Source organism: Arvicanthis niloticus, chromosome 2 (genome assembly GCF_011762505.2).
Source record: "Arvicanthis niloticus isolate mArvNil1 chromosome 2, mArvNil1.pat.X, whole genome shotgun sequence".
Classification (NCBI taxonomy): Eukaryota; Metazoa; Chordata; class Mammalia; order Rodentia; family Muridae; genus Arvicanthis; species Arvicanthis niloticus.
Window position 1 is genome coordinate 5,699,556 of NC_047659.1, and position 17,799 is coordinate 5,717,354.

General features: G+C 51.2%; 1 protein-coding gene across 6 annotated transcripts; it reads left to right on the forward strand.

Moving 5' to 3' along the window:
- Positions 1-5,375: 5,375 nt before the first annotated feature.
- On the forward strand, positions 5,376-14,347 carry Ppp1r26 (protein phosphatase 1 regulatory subunit 26). 6 transcript variants are annotated; one of them, XM_076928341.1, is made up of 4 exons: positions 5,376-5,491; positions 6,861-6,958; positions 7,651-7,865; positions 9,061-14,347. In XM_076928341.1, exon 4 carries the CDS (start codon positions 9,119-9,121, stop codon positions 12,587-12,589), a length of 3,471 nt encoding a protein of 1,156 aa, XP_076784456.1. In that variant the 5' UTR covers positions 5,376-5,491; positions 6,861-6,958; positions 7,651-7,865; positions 9,061-9,118; the 3' UTR covers positions 12,590-14,347. The 6 variants fall into 6 exon arrangements, with proteins under 6 accessions (XP_076784456.1, XP_076784458.1, XP_076784454.1 ...); XM_076928339.1 differs by lacking the exon at positions 5,376-5,491 and adding an exon at positions 5,559-5,887; XM_076928340.1 differs by lacking the exon at positions 5,376-5,491 and adding an exon at positions 5,916-6,300.
- Positions 14,348-17,799: the final 3,452 nt, after the last annotated feature.

The window sequence follows — 17,799 nt, forward strand, 5'->3', positions numbered from 1 at the left end:
TTTTCCACAGCCTCTTCCACTGCATGTAGTTTCAGCAGTGTGCCTCAGATTCCTACAAAATTAACGGAGTCTTAGCCTAAAATAGAGATTGCGCCAGCTCCTGCCAGAGACTAGGAAGTCAAAGATCCGGCACCTGCTTCACAAGGCTGGGAGGGTCATGGGAGACACAGACTGGCTGCTTGGAGCCCCTCAAAGATTCAGCAGTCCTCGGTGGCCAGAGCTTAGCTCGTCACCAGTGGCAGCACACCCTTGAGACTACTCACTCTGACAGTCCTGGGAAGAGGGTCACTCATGTGTGTCCTGGAAAGGCCAAAGTAGCATCTTCAGTGGGGGCTCTGTAAGGGGCTAGCACTGTTCTGGAATGCCAGGCATCTTCAGCTAAGGCCTCCAGAGTGTAAGCATGACAACAGAGCTGTCAGACTGCTCGATTTTGCTTTTCCCTGAGGGTGCTCTTAGCTGGGTCCCTCACACTTCCTTCTTGCTGTGTGGAGACCTGTCCTGTCCCAGAGGTTTTCTTGGTCTGAGAAGTACCATTTCCTCAGACCGTCCTCATGTTTGCTTTGCCTCCACACGTTCTCATGCCTTCGCAGAGGAGCCACCTCTCCCTATTCTGGTCCTTCTAGGCCCCTCTGAGCCACCTTGCACCCAGGTCTCCTAGGCCTAGCCGTGAGGGGAAGGAATGAAAATCACGTCACAAAAATCAGTTCATAAGAAGCAGGGTCTATAGGGTGGAGAGTTGCTCGGTGGTTAAAAGGGCTTGCTGCTCTTCCAGAGGACGCTAGCCAGTTCAGCTCCCAGGCCCCCTGTCAGGCAGCTCATTACTGCCTATAGCTCCAACTCCAGGGGTTTTGATGCCCTCTTCTGGCCTGCGAGAGCATCTGTACTCACATGCAAATACAAACATACAGACACACACAAATACACATATTTTTTAAATAATTTATTTAAAAGGAGAAGCAGCAGCAAGGTCTTCCTCCAATTTATTTTTTTCAAAGAATCGATGAGGAAATAATTCTCCCACACCCTGTCTTAGAGAGCATGCCACCCTTGAAATAATCTGGTCAAGTGTCCTGCTTCTCCCTGTGTGCTGCACGCTGCTTACCTAAACAACTCTTCCTCAGGAATCTTGCTTTCTTCAGTAGCTTGAAATGTTACTTAGAAATAGACCTTCTAAGAATCAAGTTGCCTTCTGAAATTATAAGTAATGAATTGAGTAAAATGCTGGAAATAAATAAATAAATAAATCTAAAATCCCAGCTGTCTTAGTTAGGGTTTTACTGTTGTAAACAGACATCATGACCAAGGCAATTCTTGTCCTTATGACAAGAATTTAATTGGGGCTGGGTTACAGGTTCAGAGGTTCAGTTTATTATCATCAAGGTGGGAGCATGGCAGTGTCCAGATAGGCATGGTGCAGGAGGAGCTGAGAGTTCTACATCTTCATCTGAAGGCCACTAGGAGAAGACTGGCTTCTAGGCAGCTAGGATGAGGGTCTTAAAGCCCACGCCCACGGAGACACATTTCCTCCAACAAGGCCACACCTCCAAATAGTGCCACTCACCGGGCCAAGCATATTCAAACCACCACACCAGCATTGAGACTTTGCAGCTTTACAGACTAGGGAAATGGCCCAGTAGGTAAAGTCCTTACCTTGCAAGCACAGGGACCTGAGTTCAAGCCCCAGGACCCATGTAAAGAAAATAAATAAATAAATAAATAAAGCAAGACATCGGGCTAGAGAGATCGCTCAGTAGTTAAGAGTACTGGCTGCTCTTCTGGATTTGATCCCCAGTACCAACATGGTGACTCATAACTATCTGTAACTTAGTTCCAGAGGATTCAGTGGTCTCTCTGCCATCCTCAGGCACTGTGTACTTGTGGTGCACAGACATACATGCAGGCAAAATACCCATACACATAAAATAATTAAAATAATTTTTTCCTTAAAGGCACATATGTAATGCAAGTGCTGAGGCAGCACAGCAGAGTCAGGAGATCCCTGGGGCTCACTGGCTAACCCAGCCTACTTGGCAAGCTTCTAGGCCAATGAGAGACCCTATCTCAAAAGGGCCTGAGTTTGTCCTCTGGCCTCCGCAGGCACATGCACACACATTCACACAAGTGCATAAATAAAATTGAAACAACTAAAAATTATTTTGCAGAAACAGAATTTTCAGCCCTGCATGGTGATGCATGTCTGTAGTCCCAGTGTTTGGGAGGTGGAGCCGGGGTATCAGAAATGCACGGCTACCCTTGGTTACATAGCAAGTTTAGTACTATGCTTGATTTTAGCGAAAGTGCTCTTTCTTCTTCTCTCTCTTGCCCCTCTCCTCTTTCTCCCTTCCCATGGTGACTTCCCTGGCCTCCTTCCTCAGGGTCAGTGAACTCAACTGCCCGAGAGCAGCCAGCTTCCCACTAAAGCTGCATTTTATCTAATCTAATCTGGTTTGAATTGGCTCAATTCACTGGCAGAGAAATGCCGGGCAGTGGTGGCGCACGCCTTTAATCCCAGCACTTGGGAGGCAGAGGCTGGTGGATTTCTGAGTTCAAGGCCAGCCTAGTCTACAGCGTGAGTCCAGGACAGCCAGGGCTACACAGAGAAACCCTGTCTCGAAAAAACCAAAACAAAAAAAAAAAAAAACTGGCAGAGAAATAACCTATCAACTTACACAGGCACGGAGAGTGGGGGCACCAAATAAATAAGCAAAGCAATGTCATTTAAAAGACTTAGAGGTCCCAAGAGGGTCCCTACTACCTTGCCAGGGGCCAAAAGAAGGCTTCACGTGGCACACTGGCCCCAGAGTTGCCCACAGACCTCTACATGTAATGTCTAGACATTTTTCCTACTTCTGTGACCTGTAGAAAACAGAACTGCAGGATAAAACTGCATGCACATAGATACACGCAGGAAAAACACTCAGATACACATATACATGTACATATACTTAACTAAATAATAAAACAGGAAGGGACGTGGCTGTGCACATCTGTAATCCCAGCACTCGGGGAGCTGAGGCAGAAGGATCACACATTTAAGACTAACCTGGGCTACAGAGTGAGTCCAGGGCCAACCTGGGCAACCTAGGAGACTCTCCAAATGTTTAAACACTAAACAGGGAGCTAGAGATATGACTACTTCTGTTCCAAATGGAGGAAGGAGAGAATAACAAATAACAAATAAGCCTTCTAGAGTCAATAAGACAGAAACACATAGCCCAACAGAAAACTTTAAAAATAGGCAGGGAACACATACAGGCAATTTTCCATTAGCCAATAAAAAAAAAAAAAAAAGGATATTCAATATCATCAATAGTTAAAGAGATTAGCATTAAAGTGACAAGGGGGGTTGTTTGTTCTACCCATGAGACTGCTGAAGACAGTCTGGTATGCTGGTATGGCAGCTTTACAGGCTGGCAAGAAGTGGGAAATGGCATGTCTGCTTGCTCCAAAGACACTGAGGTACATCCCTGCGGTGACTTAAATGGGAATGGCCCCCATAGGCTTATAGGTTTGAATGCTTGGTCCCTGATTGGTGGACCTGTTTAAGGGTTAAGAGGTGTGGCCTTATTGAAGGTGAGTCACTGGTTTGGGGGAGGGGGCCCAATCCATTGCCAGCTTGCTCTCTCTGTGTCACACTTGTGGATCGCGCTATGCAAGCTCTGGCTACTGCTCCAGCACCATACCTTCCTGTCTGCCGCCGTGCTCCCTCCCCTGATGGTAAAGAACTCACCCTTTGAAACTATAAGCTTAATAACTCTTCTATAAGCTACCTTGGTCATGGTGTCTCTTCTCAGCAACAGAAAATAACTAAACAGTCCCCGTCTCTGAAGGGCACCTGCCAAGTGTCAGCATCTCTGCCAAGCAGACTGTTGTCTTCTAGGCATTAGTCCAGGAGACACGCTCAGAGTGGCTCCAGGGACACCCAAAGATGTTTCTCACAACACTAAAAGCATGCCAAAATAGGCCTACAGCCCCATCTTGGTGACGGTATTATTGGTTGGGTAATTCTCTCCAAATATTATTATGTCATAGTGATACTTCATAACTCAGGCCAGGTGTGATGGCACTTGCCTTTAATCCCAAGGCTCTGAAGACAAAGGCCAGTGGATCTGGGTAAATTTGAGGTCAGCCTCATTTACATAACAAATGCCCCTAATGGGGAGTGTCACACTGTGAAAGAAAAGGAGGTGGGGCTGGATAGTGGTTCAGTGGCTGTTACTCTGCTCTCTCAGAGGGGCTAGGTTCAATTCCCTGCACTTGGTGGCAGCGCCTGTAACTCCATCCAGTTCCTGAGGATTCAATGCCCTCGTCTGGTAGTCCTTCAGTACCAGGCAAGCCAGTGCTGTGTCTACACACATGCCAGCTGAAACAATCATACACATAAAATAAATGAACTGTTCTGTTTTGTTTTGAGGCAGGATTTTTCTGTGTAGTCCTGGCTGCCCTGGAACTCACTCTGTAGACCAGGCTGGCCTCAAACTCAGAAATTTGCCTGCCTCTGCCTCCTGAGTGCTGGGACTAAAGGCGTGTGCCACCACTGCCCTGCTAGAATAAATGAATATTAAGAAAAAAAAAAAAAAACAAGAAAAAGAGATGGAGTGGGGGACCTCAGTCATAGAAGCACTAAAGTGTCTTGTGTGTTTCTTGACCCCAAACCCACCCCAATTCCCCAAGTTTAGAAATACATCTTCTTGTATTAGACATGATAACACTTGTAATCCTAGGACCAGGGAGGTAGAGGCATGAGAATAAGAGTCCCAAACCAGTCTGGGTTACAGAAGACCTACATCAAAAACCAGAGAGAAGTGGTGAAGCAACGGTGAGGAGCCCAGGAAGAAGCTTTTTTCTGGAACAAAGTCTCTGGGGTTTTCTCCAGTCAGATCCCGGGCACTCCCTAACCATTTCCTGTGCCTTATCAGATAGGGTGTGTGCCTATGGCTCAAGGTGAGCCAGGCTTTGGCCTTGACATAATCACCAACACAGTATCTCCAGACCTGCCTAAAAAGTAAACTAGGAAGATTTCTGACGTCACATAGAGTGTGCCACAGAACCAAGGAATTCCACTGTATAATCCTGACAGTGTTGGCAGAAGCCAGTCCTACCCCACCGATTCCTCCAGACCACTGGTGAGAACGTGCAGCAAGGTCACCCTGCATGACCCTTGTTGTTTAGTTTTCTTCAGCCTCAGGGTCCCTATCTCTAAGCCAGTTCGGAGATCTGGCTAAGGTGGAGGGAGGGGGCATTGTGCACATTAATATAGAAGTGTTCTACAAAGTAAAGGGACTTGGGCAGCCCAGAAGCTATGGGCGATACAGAGGACCATGGCAGAAGATCCCTTGGTGTCCAGCGCAGGCAAGCTAAGCCTTGAACTGGATGCAAACGTAGGCAGGGAAGCACACCTCTGCTGGTTTGAGGCTAGGGAGAGCAACTAAGCAGATGGCAGGTACGCGGGGGACACTGGATCTGGACCAGCATAAAGCAGTTAAAGAAGGTATGTATGTGCGAGGGTCCGGCGGCCCTCCAGCTCTCCACGGCCACGCCCCTCGCCGTGGCCAACTTGCCAACGCGCGCGACCTCCAGCACCCCTGGGCTGCGCACGCTCTCGGCGCCGGGCGCTGCGCCAGGCCCCGGGTGGGAGGACAAGGAGGGTCCCCGCGCAGGCTCCGAGTCCCGCGGGCGCCGCAGCCGCTTCCGAACTGCCCCGTGCTCTCCTCCCGCGCGCCGTGCGTGTCCGAGCGCGGGCACTCGCGGTGCAGGTGGGCGCGCTCTCGCGGGCGGGGGTCCGGCCGGGCCGCGCGCCTCCCCCGGAACTCGGCCGTGCCATTCCCATGATGCCCAGCCACCGGGCACGGCTTCCGGAGCGCGGCCGCCACCGCCGCCGCCGCGGGTAGGTGGCGGGAGAGACGGCCCGGGGGGAGGGGGGTTGCCCCGCCCCTCGCCACGCCGGCCCCGCCCTCCTCTCCCGCGCTCCCACGGCGCGCCGGGTCCCCGAGTCCCCGCGGTACTCCGCGGTGGCTGCGGGTGCGGGACCGAGAGAGGGCGGGGCGCGAGTGTTCGCGCTTCCCGGCTCTCCGGGCCCGGCGCCTCCCGGGACGCGGGGCGCAGGGCGGGCAGCTGGGCCGGCTTCGCGGTGCAGGCCGCGGCGTGGAGGGTTCGGATCGGGTTGGTGGCTGGGGCTGATCGCTGTCACGGGAGAGGGTCACGGCCCCCTGGAGGCGCCTCCCACGCGTGCCTGGCGCTTGTTGCGCCCTGCGTTCCTCGAGAGCCAGCTGGCGCAGGTCGGGCCCAGGTGAGGCTCAGGTGAGGGGCGGGCTCCGCGCCACCGAGGCCTGCCTGGCCTGGCCTTCAAGGCTGCCTTCTCGCCCTGCCACGCGCAGCTTCGAGGCTGCCGGACTCCCTAAGCCTGGGATCCCAGAAAATGAGTCCAGGGATGGATGGGTGGGGGCACAGACCAGCTGGAGGCCCTGTCACTTACTGGAGAAGGGTTGGCATTAACCTGCTAAAGACCAGACTCCTGCTGCAGCTGCCTCCCAGACTGCGAGATAGCAGTCAGTACTCAGGCAGCAGCGAGAAACTGTCTCCCCTTGCTTCCAGTGTGCACAGGGAATGGCAGACGCAACAGTTTTTCTGGGGGCCGAATCTCGTCAGCACCTCTGACTCCTAAGGACCAAATCTTACCCACACCCACTTTAAGTTGGAGTACAGAGCCCTCTACCTCCTGACTTAAGTGCAGAGGCCATGCTAGGATGCAGGGGCTGATTGTACCCACAACCACCCTGGAAACCTGATTCCCAGAGCCTTTTAAGCCCCAATTCTGGCTTCAGCTCACATTTCTAACTTTGAAGTTCATGGTTCTCCAGAATGACAGCTCCCAAGATTGACCAGGTAGTTGGACCAACAGCCATTAAGACTGCCAGAGAAGCCCAGCTCTGGGTCCATCGTTATAAGCTGTGAGCAGGTGAGTGGAAATAAACTGATCTATTCCCTCAGCTCTGCACCTGCGATAATGTTTTCCTGCTTGTTAAGATATTAATGTTACTCACCTCACCCGACCCTGCCTTGCCCCGCCCCCAGAGAGCACATTTTTGTTGTTTCTACTTTGGTGGGTTGAGCCATGACCGCAGTAGCCCAGATGCTGTCTTAGAACTAGATAAGGAACCAGTGCTAGCCTTGAACTCCTGATCCTCTGGCCTTCACCTGAGATTAAGGCACACACCATCACACCCTACTTGATCCAGACCCATCACAGCTAAGCTGTACAAATGTTTTGTGACTTCTGTAGTATTGCTCTGGCAGTTTGAACAACACCTAGGGCAAAGAAGTGATAGGTCCCCCAGTGAGTGAAAGAACCCTCTCACCAGTTCCCACTGCCGTGTGCCTGTGGCATCCAGGAAGGCAAAGTTATTGTCAAGGATGGCCAGGATGGAAGCTCGGGCAACCAGTAGAGGAAAACACCCTCCACCCTGTGGCTAATCAGCTACAGTTAGTGTGGTTGGTGTCAGGCAAGCTTTCCTCAATTTGTCAAACCTTTCTTTACATTAATGTCATATCATAACAGAAAAAATATTTATAAGCCATGATCAGTTTCTAAATTAAATGTTACTGATTATAATCCTGGAAGTAAAGGCTGGTTTTTATTTATGTATTTAGACAATTTGGTCTCACTATAGAGTCCTGGCTAGCCAGGAACTCACTATGCGTAGACCAAGCTGTGCTGGTACTTGGATTAAAAGTGTGCACCACCACGTCCAGCCCTCACAGCTGATTTTAGAAGCTGGTGGAAGATGCTTTGAAGTACAAGTGGAGCAGTGAAGACCTCATCCTTGAAGCCTTGTGGAACATCAGCCTGCACCTGAGACTTTCAAGTAACTACAGTAGATTTTTTTTTATATACATATATTAGTTTAACTCTTGAAGCACCCATTGGTAATCACCATGAGTTGCTGCTGCATTTGCAGTGACCTCTAGTTTGTTGCCTGTCCCTCTTAAGCAGATTTTGGTCTGGATGGCCAGCCCCACCTCTTGGGGGAGCGATTTCAGTATGTCTACAGCACACCCACACCCCAGCCTGTCAGGATGGCAGGTCCTAATTAAATAGCTGGTGAAGAAGACAGAATGTAAAAGCAAAGCAAACAGCCGGTCAAGCTGTACCATCTGGCCTTGGGTTAGGGGTGGGACAACCTTCCATGCCTTCCCTTGGAGGAACTCAGGTCTCTTTGTCCTTCAGCCTTCCAAGTGCTCTTCAATCTCAGAGGCAGAAGGGTCTCAGAGAAGCCTGGAAGAATTAAGAACTATACAGAGCAGCTGGTATTTTTCCATGTGACCCAGTGCCTCCTAGACAAGGCTCCTCTTTGTGGTGACTCTGTGAACTTTCTTAGTGACAGCAGCGTAGCTGATATATAGAGACCTGGCTCTGACCACATAGTCGTGCAGCACTAAGCAGCATCTGAGCTGACAAGCCCATGATCTGTCTATACGACACACAGTCCTTTCTCCAGACCCACCAAAATGATAGGACCACCAAGATGCTGACACAACTTTCATGCTAACTAGGCAAAATTGGTGTCAGCCTTTGAGAAGCATCTGTCAGATGCTCATTTGATGTTTTTCCGGTGAAACAGCGTAGGGAAGGGAATGCTATAAAAAGCTTGAGGAAGTACTTTTTGAGTCCTTCATATGGTGCAGCTTTGGTTAAAGAACATACTGGTCATTTCCAGAAAGGATCCACCCATAAAGTCCTACTTACCTGGACGTGTGTATAATTTATAGACTGCTGTGGCTTCTGGCAACTCTGGGAGGTAAATGATGTCTCTTTTGTCCTCTTACAGAAAAGTGTAGGCCCAGAAAGGAGAGGAAAGGGCTGCTGGAGTCTGCACTTTGTTTTTAATTGAGGCTTCCACTTACAGGGTGGAAGTGACTCCCAGTACCGATGGCAAACCTGAGGCCTAAGAGGCCGGCATTAGCCACCCCAGCCACCGAGTAGCCCCCGGCGTGTTGTTTCTTGTAGTGGTGTGGGAGGTCACTGATTAGCTATATCCATTATGCTTTCTCTGTTCCCAGGATGTGAAACAGGCTGACTGATAAGCCCTGCCTCTCAGCACCCAGCCTGCCTGCTAGGATGTTCCTCATGAATGCCCCTCCAGTGGTGGCGCTCCAATCCAAATGGGAGGCCTTTGGCCAGCCCAGGAGCTTCTGCTTTCCAGAGTGCTTCTCGGAGTCTAAAGAGGACCCCTCCAGGGCTTCCGTGAGTGCGAGGGTGCACATGCTCATCAGCTCGCTGCAGAGAGACGAGGCTGCCCTGGGCATGAGCCATGCGCGTGTCACACAAAGAGGCCAGCGTGCAGAGAGGTCCCAGGACACCAGGCTGGCCTCCAAGCCTGCTGTGTGCAAAGAACAGCCCGAGTTCCCTGCCTGTGGTCTTGTTGCAAACTGCAGCGCCCTGGAGAAAGATCAAGCTGGGAGACTTGGTCCCTTGGAGCTGGATTCTGACAGTGATGACTCCGTGGACAGGGACATTGAGGAAGCTATCCAAGAGTACCTGAAGGCAAAGGGTGGGGCTTCTGAACCCACGTCCCAAGGGCCCCCCTCTACCCCAGAGCCTGCCCACAGCAACACCCTGCCCATCCCGTGTCCCTCGCAGCTCACTCCTGGCTCAGGTAGTGTTCCTGTGGGAGCCAGTGAAGACCAGGGCTCCACCTCCCCAGCTAGCACGAGCAGCGAGGACTCCTTTGAACAGAGCATCCGAGCTGAAATAGAACAGTTTCTTAATGAGAAAAGACAGCATGAACACCCAAAGTGTGATGGGTCTGTAGATAGAAAGTCAGACCCAAACAACAGCCCTGCCAGACTTCGAGGGAACCGAGAAACCTCAGCCAGGGCAGCTCTGATAGGAACCTGTAAGGAGCTCATCCTCCGAAAACCTCCCAGGTTAACAAAGATGAGCGCGCAGCCGAGAAACTTCCAGCCTAAGCTCACCACAGAGCCCGAGAGCCCAGTGAGCACAAAGCTGACCACCCACAGACCAGAGGCTGCACAGAACAGGGGTGGAGCGAGGAGGAGCATGCCTGCCAGGCGCAGCAAGCGCATCAGGAGCTTGGCCCCGGCACACCAGGCATCTGACTCCAGCAGTGACGATGGCATTGAGGAGGCCATCCAGCTGTACCAGCTGGAGAAAACCAGGAAGGAGGCCAGTGGGGACCCACCTCTGAGAGCCCAACTGAAAGAGGAAAGCCCTGGCAGTGCCCAGCCAAGTGCCTTGCCTGAAGTCCACAGGAGACCCCCTAGCAAGAAAAGGCTGACAGTTATGGACACCACCCAGGGGGGCCTCCACCCTGATCCCCTCTCCAAGCTCCTAACGGATTCGAGAGCCTCTGTACCTCCAGGACACACAGCTGCCAAGAGTGAAGCCGTGCACCAGGCCGCACGCCTAGCAGACACATCCACCGAACTGATGTGTGCAGAAGCTATCCTGGACATCTCTAAGACCATCCTGCCAGCCCCCGTGGAAGGCAGTGACAAGCCTCCATCCAGGAATCCACTCTTCTGTCCCCAACCCATGCCTCCCCGCTCTGAAGGTGACAGCAGCAACATTGATAGTGATGACAGCATCGAGCAGGAGATCCGGACGTTTTTGGCCCTCAAGGCACAAGTAGGGAGTCCTCAGCCTACCCAGGGTCCACTGTCCTCGCCTGGCCCCAGTGGCCAGCCTGGCATCCCCAAGACCCCTCTTGTTAAAACACCAGATCTCCCTCTGGGCTGCAAACGGAAACGGAGAGCTGGGGGCAGCACTAGAGTGTCAAAGAAAATAAGGGAGGGTAGAGAAAGTACCCAGGATGGTGACCACATTCAAGAGAAGGTTCAGCCTGGCCATGATGGGTGGGACCCTCTCGGGCAGAGCAAAATCACAGAGACCCCAGGAGGAGAGGCTGAAGCCAAGGACCAGCCTGTTATTTCCAAGACAGTTGGGCTCAGTGATACACACCTATCCCAAGGCCATGGGGCTCTGGGGAAGGCCTGTGAGAAGGAGAGCTCTGAGGATAAGAGCAGTTCTCTGGACAGTGACGAGGACCTGGACATGGCCATCAAGGACTTATTAAGATCCAAGCGCAAGTTTAAGAAGAGGTGCCGAGCTCCACGGGCTTCGTGTAAGAAGGTCAGATTTGGCAGCACAGAGACTCGGTGCGGGGAGAAGTTGAGCAACCTTCCAGGGGACGGGAAGGACCACAGACAGCAGGCACTACGGAGCTGTCTGCCCAGGTGCAGAGGGGACAACAAAGACAGCCCAGGACGAAGTCCAGGAAGTGCCTTCAGCAGCATGGCAGAGAGGGCGAAGCTGGGTGGCACAGGGGGCGAGGATGCAACCCCCGCCGTTCTCCCCAGGAGGAAAAGTCCAGAAGGGGCTCCTCCCTCTAAGGACACAGGAGCCAGTGGCCACCCTCCGTCAGCCTCCAGCCCCACGTCTGAGGACAGCACAGTGGACAGTGATGACAGCATTGAGCTGGAGATCAGGAGGTTTCTGGCAGAAAAGGCCAAGGAGTCTGTACGCCTCGCAGAACCTCCAGGGGGCCCTGCCAAGCCAGAGATGCCCTGTAGGAAAGAGACAACCCTGGGGATGCAGCCTGGAGTGTGCACACGGAGCCAAAAAGCCAGAGGAACCCCTCAGCTGGCCGAAGGAAGGAGAGGCCCAGAGAGAGCTCGGACACAGGCCACCAGCCTCTTGAACCAGACTGGGAAGGGCACCCTCCGTGCTGAGCAGGCCACCCGCCTCACCACTGCCCTGGGCCGAAGCGAGGCAGCATTACCCAAGAACGCCAGCAGGAACAGCTCTGTCAAAGCATCTCCACCAAGCAGGAAAAGTGTTAATGTTCACAAAGACCATAGCCCACAGGGAAGCCAGACCTCAGTGGCAGAAAGTGTGTTTGGTCAGCTGCCCGGTTGTGCCAAAGTGGGTGCCGAGGCTGGAAGTGCCAGGGGGACCTTTCACCTGAACTATGGCAGTCAGAACTTGCTAACCCCCAACCCTGGATCCCAGGCTGACCTTGCCCTCTCTTGGAGCGACTTTACACACCAGAGCAGGCTGTCCAGCCCATGGGTGCTGAACTCGGGTCAAGGCACAGTGTGGACAGGGGTCTTTCAGGGTGAGAAGGAAAAGGGGACCACACCACAGGCTGGGTCCCCACCCATCCTTTCCTCAGGCCCCAGGAAGGGCCTGCCTTTCCTCTCCACCCAGCTCTTCCACTTCGGGAAGAACATTTCTTGGGGGGGCAAGCAGGCTGGCCTCTTCAGCCCCAGTGTGGGCTTACCTCTGCAGGGTCCAGCATTCTCAGCCTTCAGGGAGACCCAGCCTGGCCACAACCCTGTATTTGGAAGCCCACACTTGCTAATGAAGGACAGTGTGAACTGGCCCAGCCGGAAGGCTCAAGGGACCCTGAGACAGCAGGACAGGAGGAATTCTGACTCTGAGGACAAAGTTCTAGACCTGAGATATCGGCATAGAGTTGACAGGGAACAGCAGGACCAGGAGACCTTGGGCAGTGATGCCAGCGAATTCAGTGACACTTCCATGGAGGATGGGGCAGTGCCACAGTGAGCAGTAAAGGCCTCAAGTTGTGACAGGCATGTTATGGTTCTTGCCATAGCTGTGGGAAACAGTGTTCATGTTTTGTCTGATGTGCATGTGTGCATGCCTGTGTGTGTGCACGCGTGCCTGTGTGTATGTGCGCCTCTGTGTGCGTGTGCCTGTGTGTATGTGTGCACCTGTGTGCGTGTGCCTGTGTGTATGTGCGCCTCTGTGTGCATGTGCCTGTGTGCACCTGTGTGTGTGTGTGTGCGCGCGCGCGCGCGTGCATGTGTGCGCGTGCCTATATGTGTGTGAGGCAGCCTAGGGTATGAAGTAGGGGATCCTGACAGTTAAAGAGCGAAAACTGGGTCCCTCCCATGCAGCCCCTGCTGTATAAATATGTACACTAACCTCAAATGACGTTTTTATTTAATGAATGTGTCCTGGTACATAATGTGTTTTGTAGATTTTTTTTTGTAAATTATTTTAAAAGTGCTGTAAAAAATACTTTTTGAAAATGTCATTCAAGCTTGCAGGGTGTTCCTAGCCGTAATTCTCTGTGGTCTCAGTGCATGTATGGTAGATGAGTAAACACTTGGTTCTAACTGTCCCCCATGAGGGTCAGAGACAGAGGCTGGAACTGCTCACCATTTCTAGTGCACATATCCAGCAGCTGTCTACCTTGGAAGTGCTAGTGTGGTTGCGTGTGTTGGGATACCACTAAGACTAGGGTGGCCCTGGCCAGAGGCTGTCTCTGGATTCTGCAGTGGTGGCCTGTGATTAGAAAGCATTTCAAAGCACAACAGCTAGCACATCACTACCAACCATCCCCTGTCTAGTGTGGGAATCTGACTGCTGGCTCTGCAGCTCAGCTGAGCCCAGATCATCCAGTATCCGGTTGCTGGGGGAGTCTAACATCCATAGAAACCCTTCATACGAGAGCTACAGGTTTGCTTTTAGTCATGCCTCTAAAGGGTGATCCCACACACTCCCTTTGACTGTCTTGTTCTTGATGTGTGTATGGGTTTGTAGTGAGGCCATGAGATGGCTTGGTCCCCAAACAGCTTAGCCACCTGTGATGGTGAACAGTGAGGACAAACCCTCCCCACACCTGCTGTGTATGACTCAAAGCTCAGCTGTGTGTGACCAGTGATAACACTAGCAGTCTGCATGGCTTTCTACAACCCTGCCTCTACCCAGGAGAAAGGGTCTGGCCAGTGCTGAGGCCAGGCTGCAGGCACTGGGGTCCTGGGAGGTCGGCAGAGTGATACTGCCTTGGTGCTGAGGTGCCTGTGGCAACTGGAAGCTGAGGATGTGCTGGACCCCGGATGTGAGGATTACATCTGTGTAGTGATTACACCTGTCTCCCCTGAGTTCTGCAGCTCAGTGTACTAAGTTTCTCAATTCTGTGGCTGAATTGTGTTGGTATTCTAACACGGAAGTGAGTTTTCTACTTTATACACCTGGGTCTGAATTGTAAATCACTTCTGTGCCCAAATGCTGACACATACTCCGACCATCCTCTGTGTCTGCCACCTTGGAGCTTTGGTGTGCAGGGCTCTGTGGGCCCGTCGTGGTCCTGAATGATCTGGATGTATGTATGATAAGTCCATCGCGCATATTTGTTCATGTGTTTCTGGGAGAAACAGCTTTGTGCTGTCTGTATTCCCACCTTAAATCTCTAGAGCGCTTTTAACCCTTGAAAACAAAGTGTCTTGTTTTGTATATAAGACCCATCCAGTGTTGGTTTTTGTTTTTCTAATGAATAAACCAAGTACTATCCACAAATTAGTTTGTCCTTTGTTTGGGGGTCTATACACATAGCCTGGCTTGGGTGGGGCCATGACAATGCCAAAGGAAAGGAGCGTCCCCCTGAAAGAAAGTATCTCTCAGTCCTGTCTCTGCTCCCTTCTGGGAGTGGTGCCTTGAATATGCTTAGCCCAGGGAGTGGCACTATTAGGGGGTGTGGCATGTTGAAGGAGGTGTTCTAACATGGGGGAGGGCTTTGAGACCCTCCTTCTAGCTGTCTGAAGGTAGTCTTCTAGTGGCCTTCAGATGAAGATGTAGAACTCTCAGCTCCTGCACCATGCCTGCCTGGATGCTGCCATGGGTCCCACCATGATAATAGACTGAACCTGTAAGCCAGCCCCAATTAAATGTCCCTTATAAGAGTTGCCTTGGTCGTGGTGTCTCTTCACAGCAATAGAAATCTTTGGTTTTTGGTTTTTGGTTTTTGGTTTTTTTTCGAGACAGGGTTTCTCTGTGTAGTCCTGGCTGTCCTGGAACTCACTCTGTAGACCAGGCTGGCTACCAGGCTGGATTTCGAACTCAGAAATCCGCCTGCCTCTGCTCCCAAGTGCTGGGATTAAAGGCGTGCGCCACCACCGCCCGGCAATAGAAATCTTAACTAAGACCCTAGGGATAGCACTGGTCCAGTCTCCTGAAACCAGGGTATATAATGCTTCCTTCCAAGTCTGCTGTGCTGTGTGCAGCAGAAAAGCAGCTCCTGGTTCTGAGAAGGACATGACTCCTGGGCTGAGGGCTATGCCATCCATAAGCTATGGCCAGCAAGTCCCACATGCACACCCGTATCTTTGTTTCTTGTCCTGTCCCTGTGATAAAATGCTCTTGACAAAAGCAACTTCAGGGTTGATTTTGGTTCAGTTCAAAGATACAGTCCATCACAGTGGGAGAGTCCATGTGGCATGATTGTGAAGCAGCTGGTCATATCACCTCTATAATCAGAACATGGATAAATGCTTCTGTGGTAGCACTAGGTTTTGTGAGAGGCCTGATTTAGCTGGCCTGTTCTGCCTCGTTATGTGTTGCCTTTTCCTGTTCTGGTCCAGAATGAGGTCCTCGCAGATGCTCAGCAGACAGATATCAGGGCCTTGATATGGAATCCCCTAGGCTCCAGAACCCTGAGCCCCCAAACCTCTATTCTCTATAAATTATAAGCCTAAAATAATTTGTTATATCAACAGGAAATGGAAAAGTTTTTTTGATTTTGGTTTTGCTTTGTTTGTTTGTTTGTTTTGCTTTCCAGGCATTTCCTTTGTACTTTCATCAGATCTTCCAGAAAAAGCATTTTATTGGACATGGCCAATTAAAGCAATTCAGTGACCAGAATGAAACCCACACAGCCCACAAGCAAGCTTGGACCTTGTGCCAACCCACATTTTGTTTGCCAGCTGACAATCCGGGGCCACGCCCCATATTACCCCTGGGTTTTGGAAGTGGGGTCAATCCAGCACTCTGTTGCTAAGACAATCTGCCCCATCACACGGCAGGCCATCAGGGCTGGAGAGATGGCTCAGTGGTTAAGAGCATTGACTGCTCTTCCAGAGGTCCTGAGTTCAATTCCCAGCAACCACATAGTGGCTCATAATGGGATCTGATGCCCTTTTCTGGTGTGTCTGAAGATAGCAACAGTAAAAAAGAAAAAAAATAAATAAGCTGGGCAGTGGTGGCACCCGCCTTTAATCCCAGCACTTGGGAGGCAGAGGCAGGCGGATTTCTGAGTTCGAGGCCAGCTTGGTCTACAGAGTGAGTTCCAGGACAGCTGGGACTACGGGACTACACAGAGAAACGCTGTTTCAAAAAAACAAAACAAAACAAAACAAAAACCCAAAAAAACAAAAACACTGCAGGCAGGCCATCTCAGTCACTCTGGGCTAGTCTCAAACTCTGGTATTCTCCAACATGGCACTGACCACCTGCTTTGCAAGATGGCTGCTGCGAAGACACTTGGTTGCTGTGACCTTCTTTCCCCAGAAGACAGACCAGGCTGAGGATATAGCTCAGCTGAGCTTGATCCCAAACCAAGTATGGTAGTTAGTGGACGCCTGCCATCCCAGCATTCAGGAGGTTGGGAAAGGGGTCAGAATTTCAAGGTCATCCTCAGTGATGTAGAAAGGAGAGGCACTAAATAGAGAAGGTGCTGGTGGCGTTTAAAGAATATTTTTAATGATTGTTAACCTATTGTCTTAGGGTTTTACTGCTGTGAACAGACACCATGACCAAGGCAAGTCTTATAAAGGACAACATTTAATTAGGGCTGGTTTACAGGTTCAGAGGTTCAGTCCATTATCATCAAGACAGGAACATGGCAGCATCCAGGCAGGCATGGCACAGGAGGAGCTGAGAGTTCTACATCTTCATCTGAAGGCTGCTAGCAGAATACTGGCTTCCAAGCAGCTAGGATGAGGGTCTTAAAGCCCACACCCACAGTGACACACCACTCCAACAGGGTCATATTTTCTAATAGTGCCACTCCCTGGGCCAAACATATACAAACCATCACATTCCACTCCCTGGCCCCCATAGGCTTGTCCAAAAATATGAGTATGATGGCCATACCTAAACATAGCATAATACAAAATTTTGTCGAACTTCTAAAGTCCCCGTAGTCTATTGCAGTCTCAACAATGTTAAAAGTCCAAAGTTCACAGTGTCTTCTGAGATTCATTCATTCAATCACTTAACTGTGTAATTCCCAAGACAAAACAGGAAACCAGCTGGGCAAACTCCAAACTCTGCATCTCCATGGCTGATGTCCAAGTGGTCTTCAGATCTCCAACTCCTTTTTCATCTTTGTTGACTGAAACAAACTTCTTTCTCCTGGGCTGGTTCCACTCCCTGTTAGCAGCTTTCCTCAGCAGATAACCCATGGTTCTGGCATATCGAATATCTTTCGGTCTTCAAGGCAACTTCAATGATATAGCTTTTTGTTTCAATGTCTGGGATCCACACATGCTCCTCTGGGCTCCTCCAAAGGGCTGGTGTCACTTCTCCAGCTCTGCCCTCTGTAGCACTCTAAGCTCAGGTTGGTCCACTCCACTGCTGCTGCTGTTCTTGGTGATCATCCCATGGTACTGGCATCGCCAATACACTGGGGTCTTCTGCTGCAACTAGGCTCCAGCAATAGCCTCTCATAGGCTTCCTTCATGGTGCCAAGCCTCAACTCCTTTGCATGACCCCTTCAGTCCTGGGCCGTCAACTGCAACTGAGGCTGCATCTTTTCCAATGGCCTTCCATGGCCTCTCACAGTGCCAAGCTTCAGTTGTTCTTCATGACCCCTTCATGCCTTCAAAACCAGTACCACCTGGGTGACTCTTACACATTACCAAGTACTGCTGCAACACAAAGTACAACCTTGGCTATCTCTGGGACACAGCTTCTTATGCTCTCAGAAAACACTTCCCAGAAGATTTCACCTCAATGATGCTAGTTTCTTCCTA

Excerpts from the sequence above, each read along its gene's own strand:
- Ppp1r26 (XM_076928341.1), top strand. The coding sequence starts at position 9,119 with ATGTTCCTCATGAATGCCCCTCCAGTGGTGGCGCTCCAATCCAAATGG.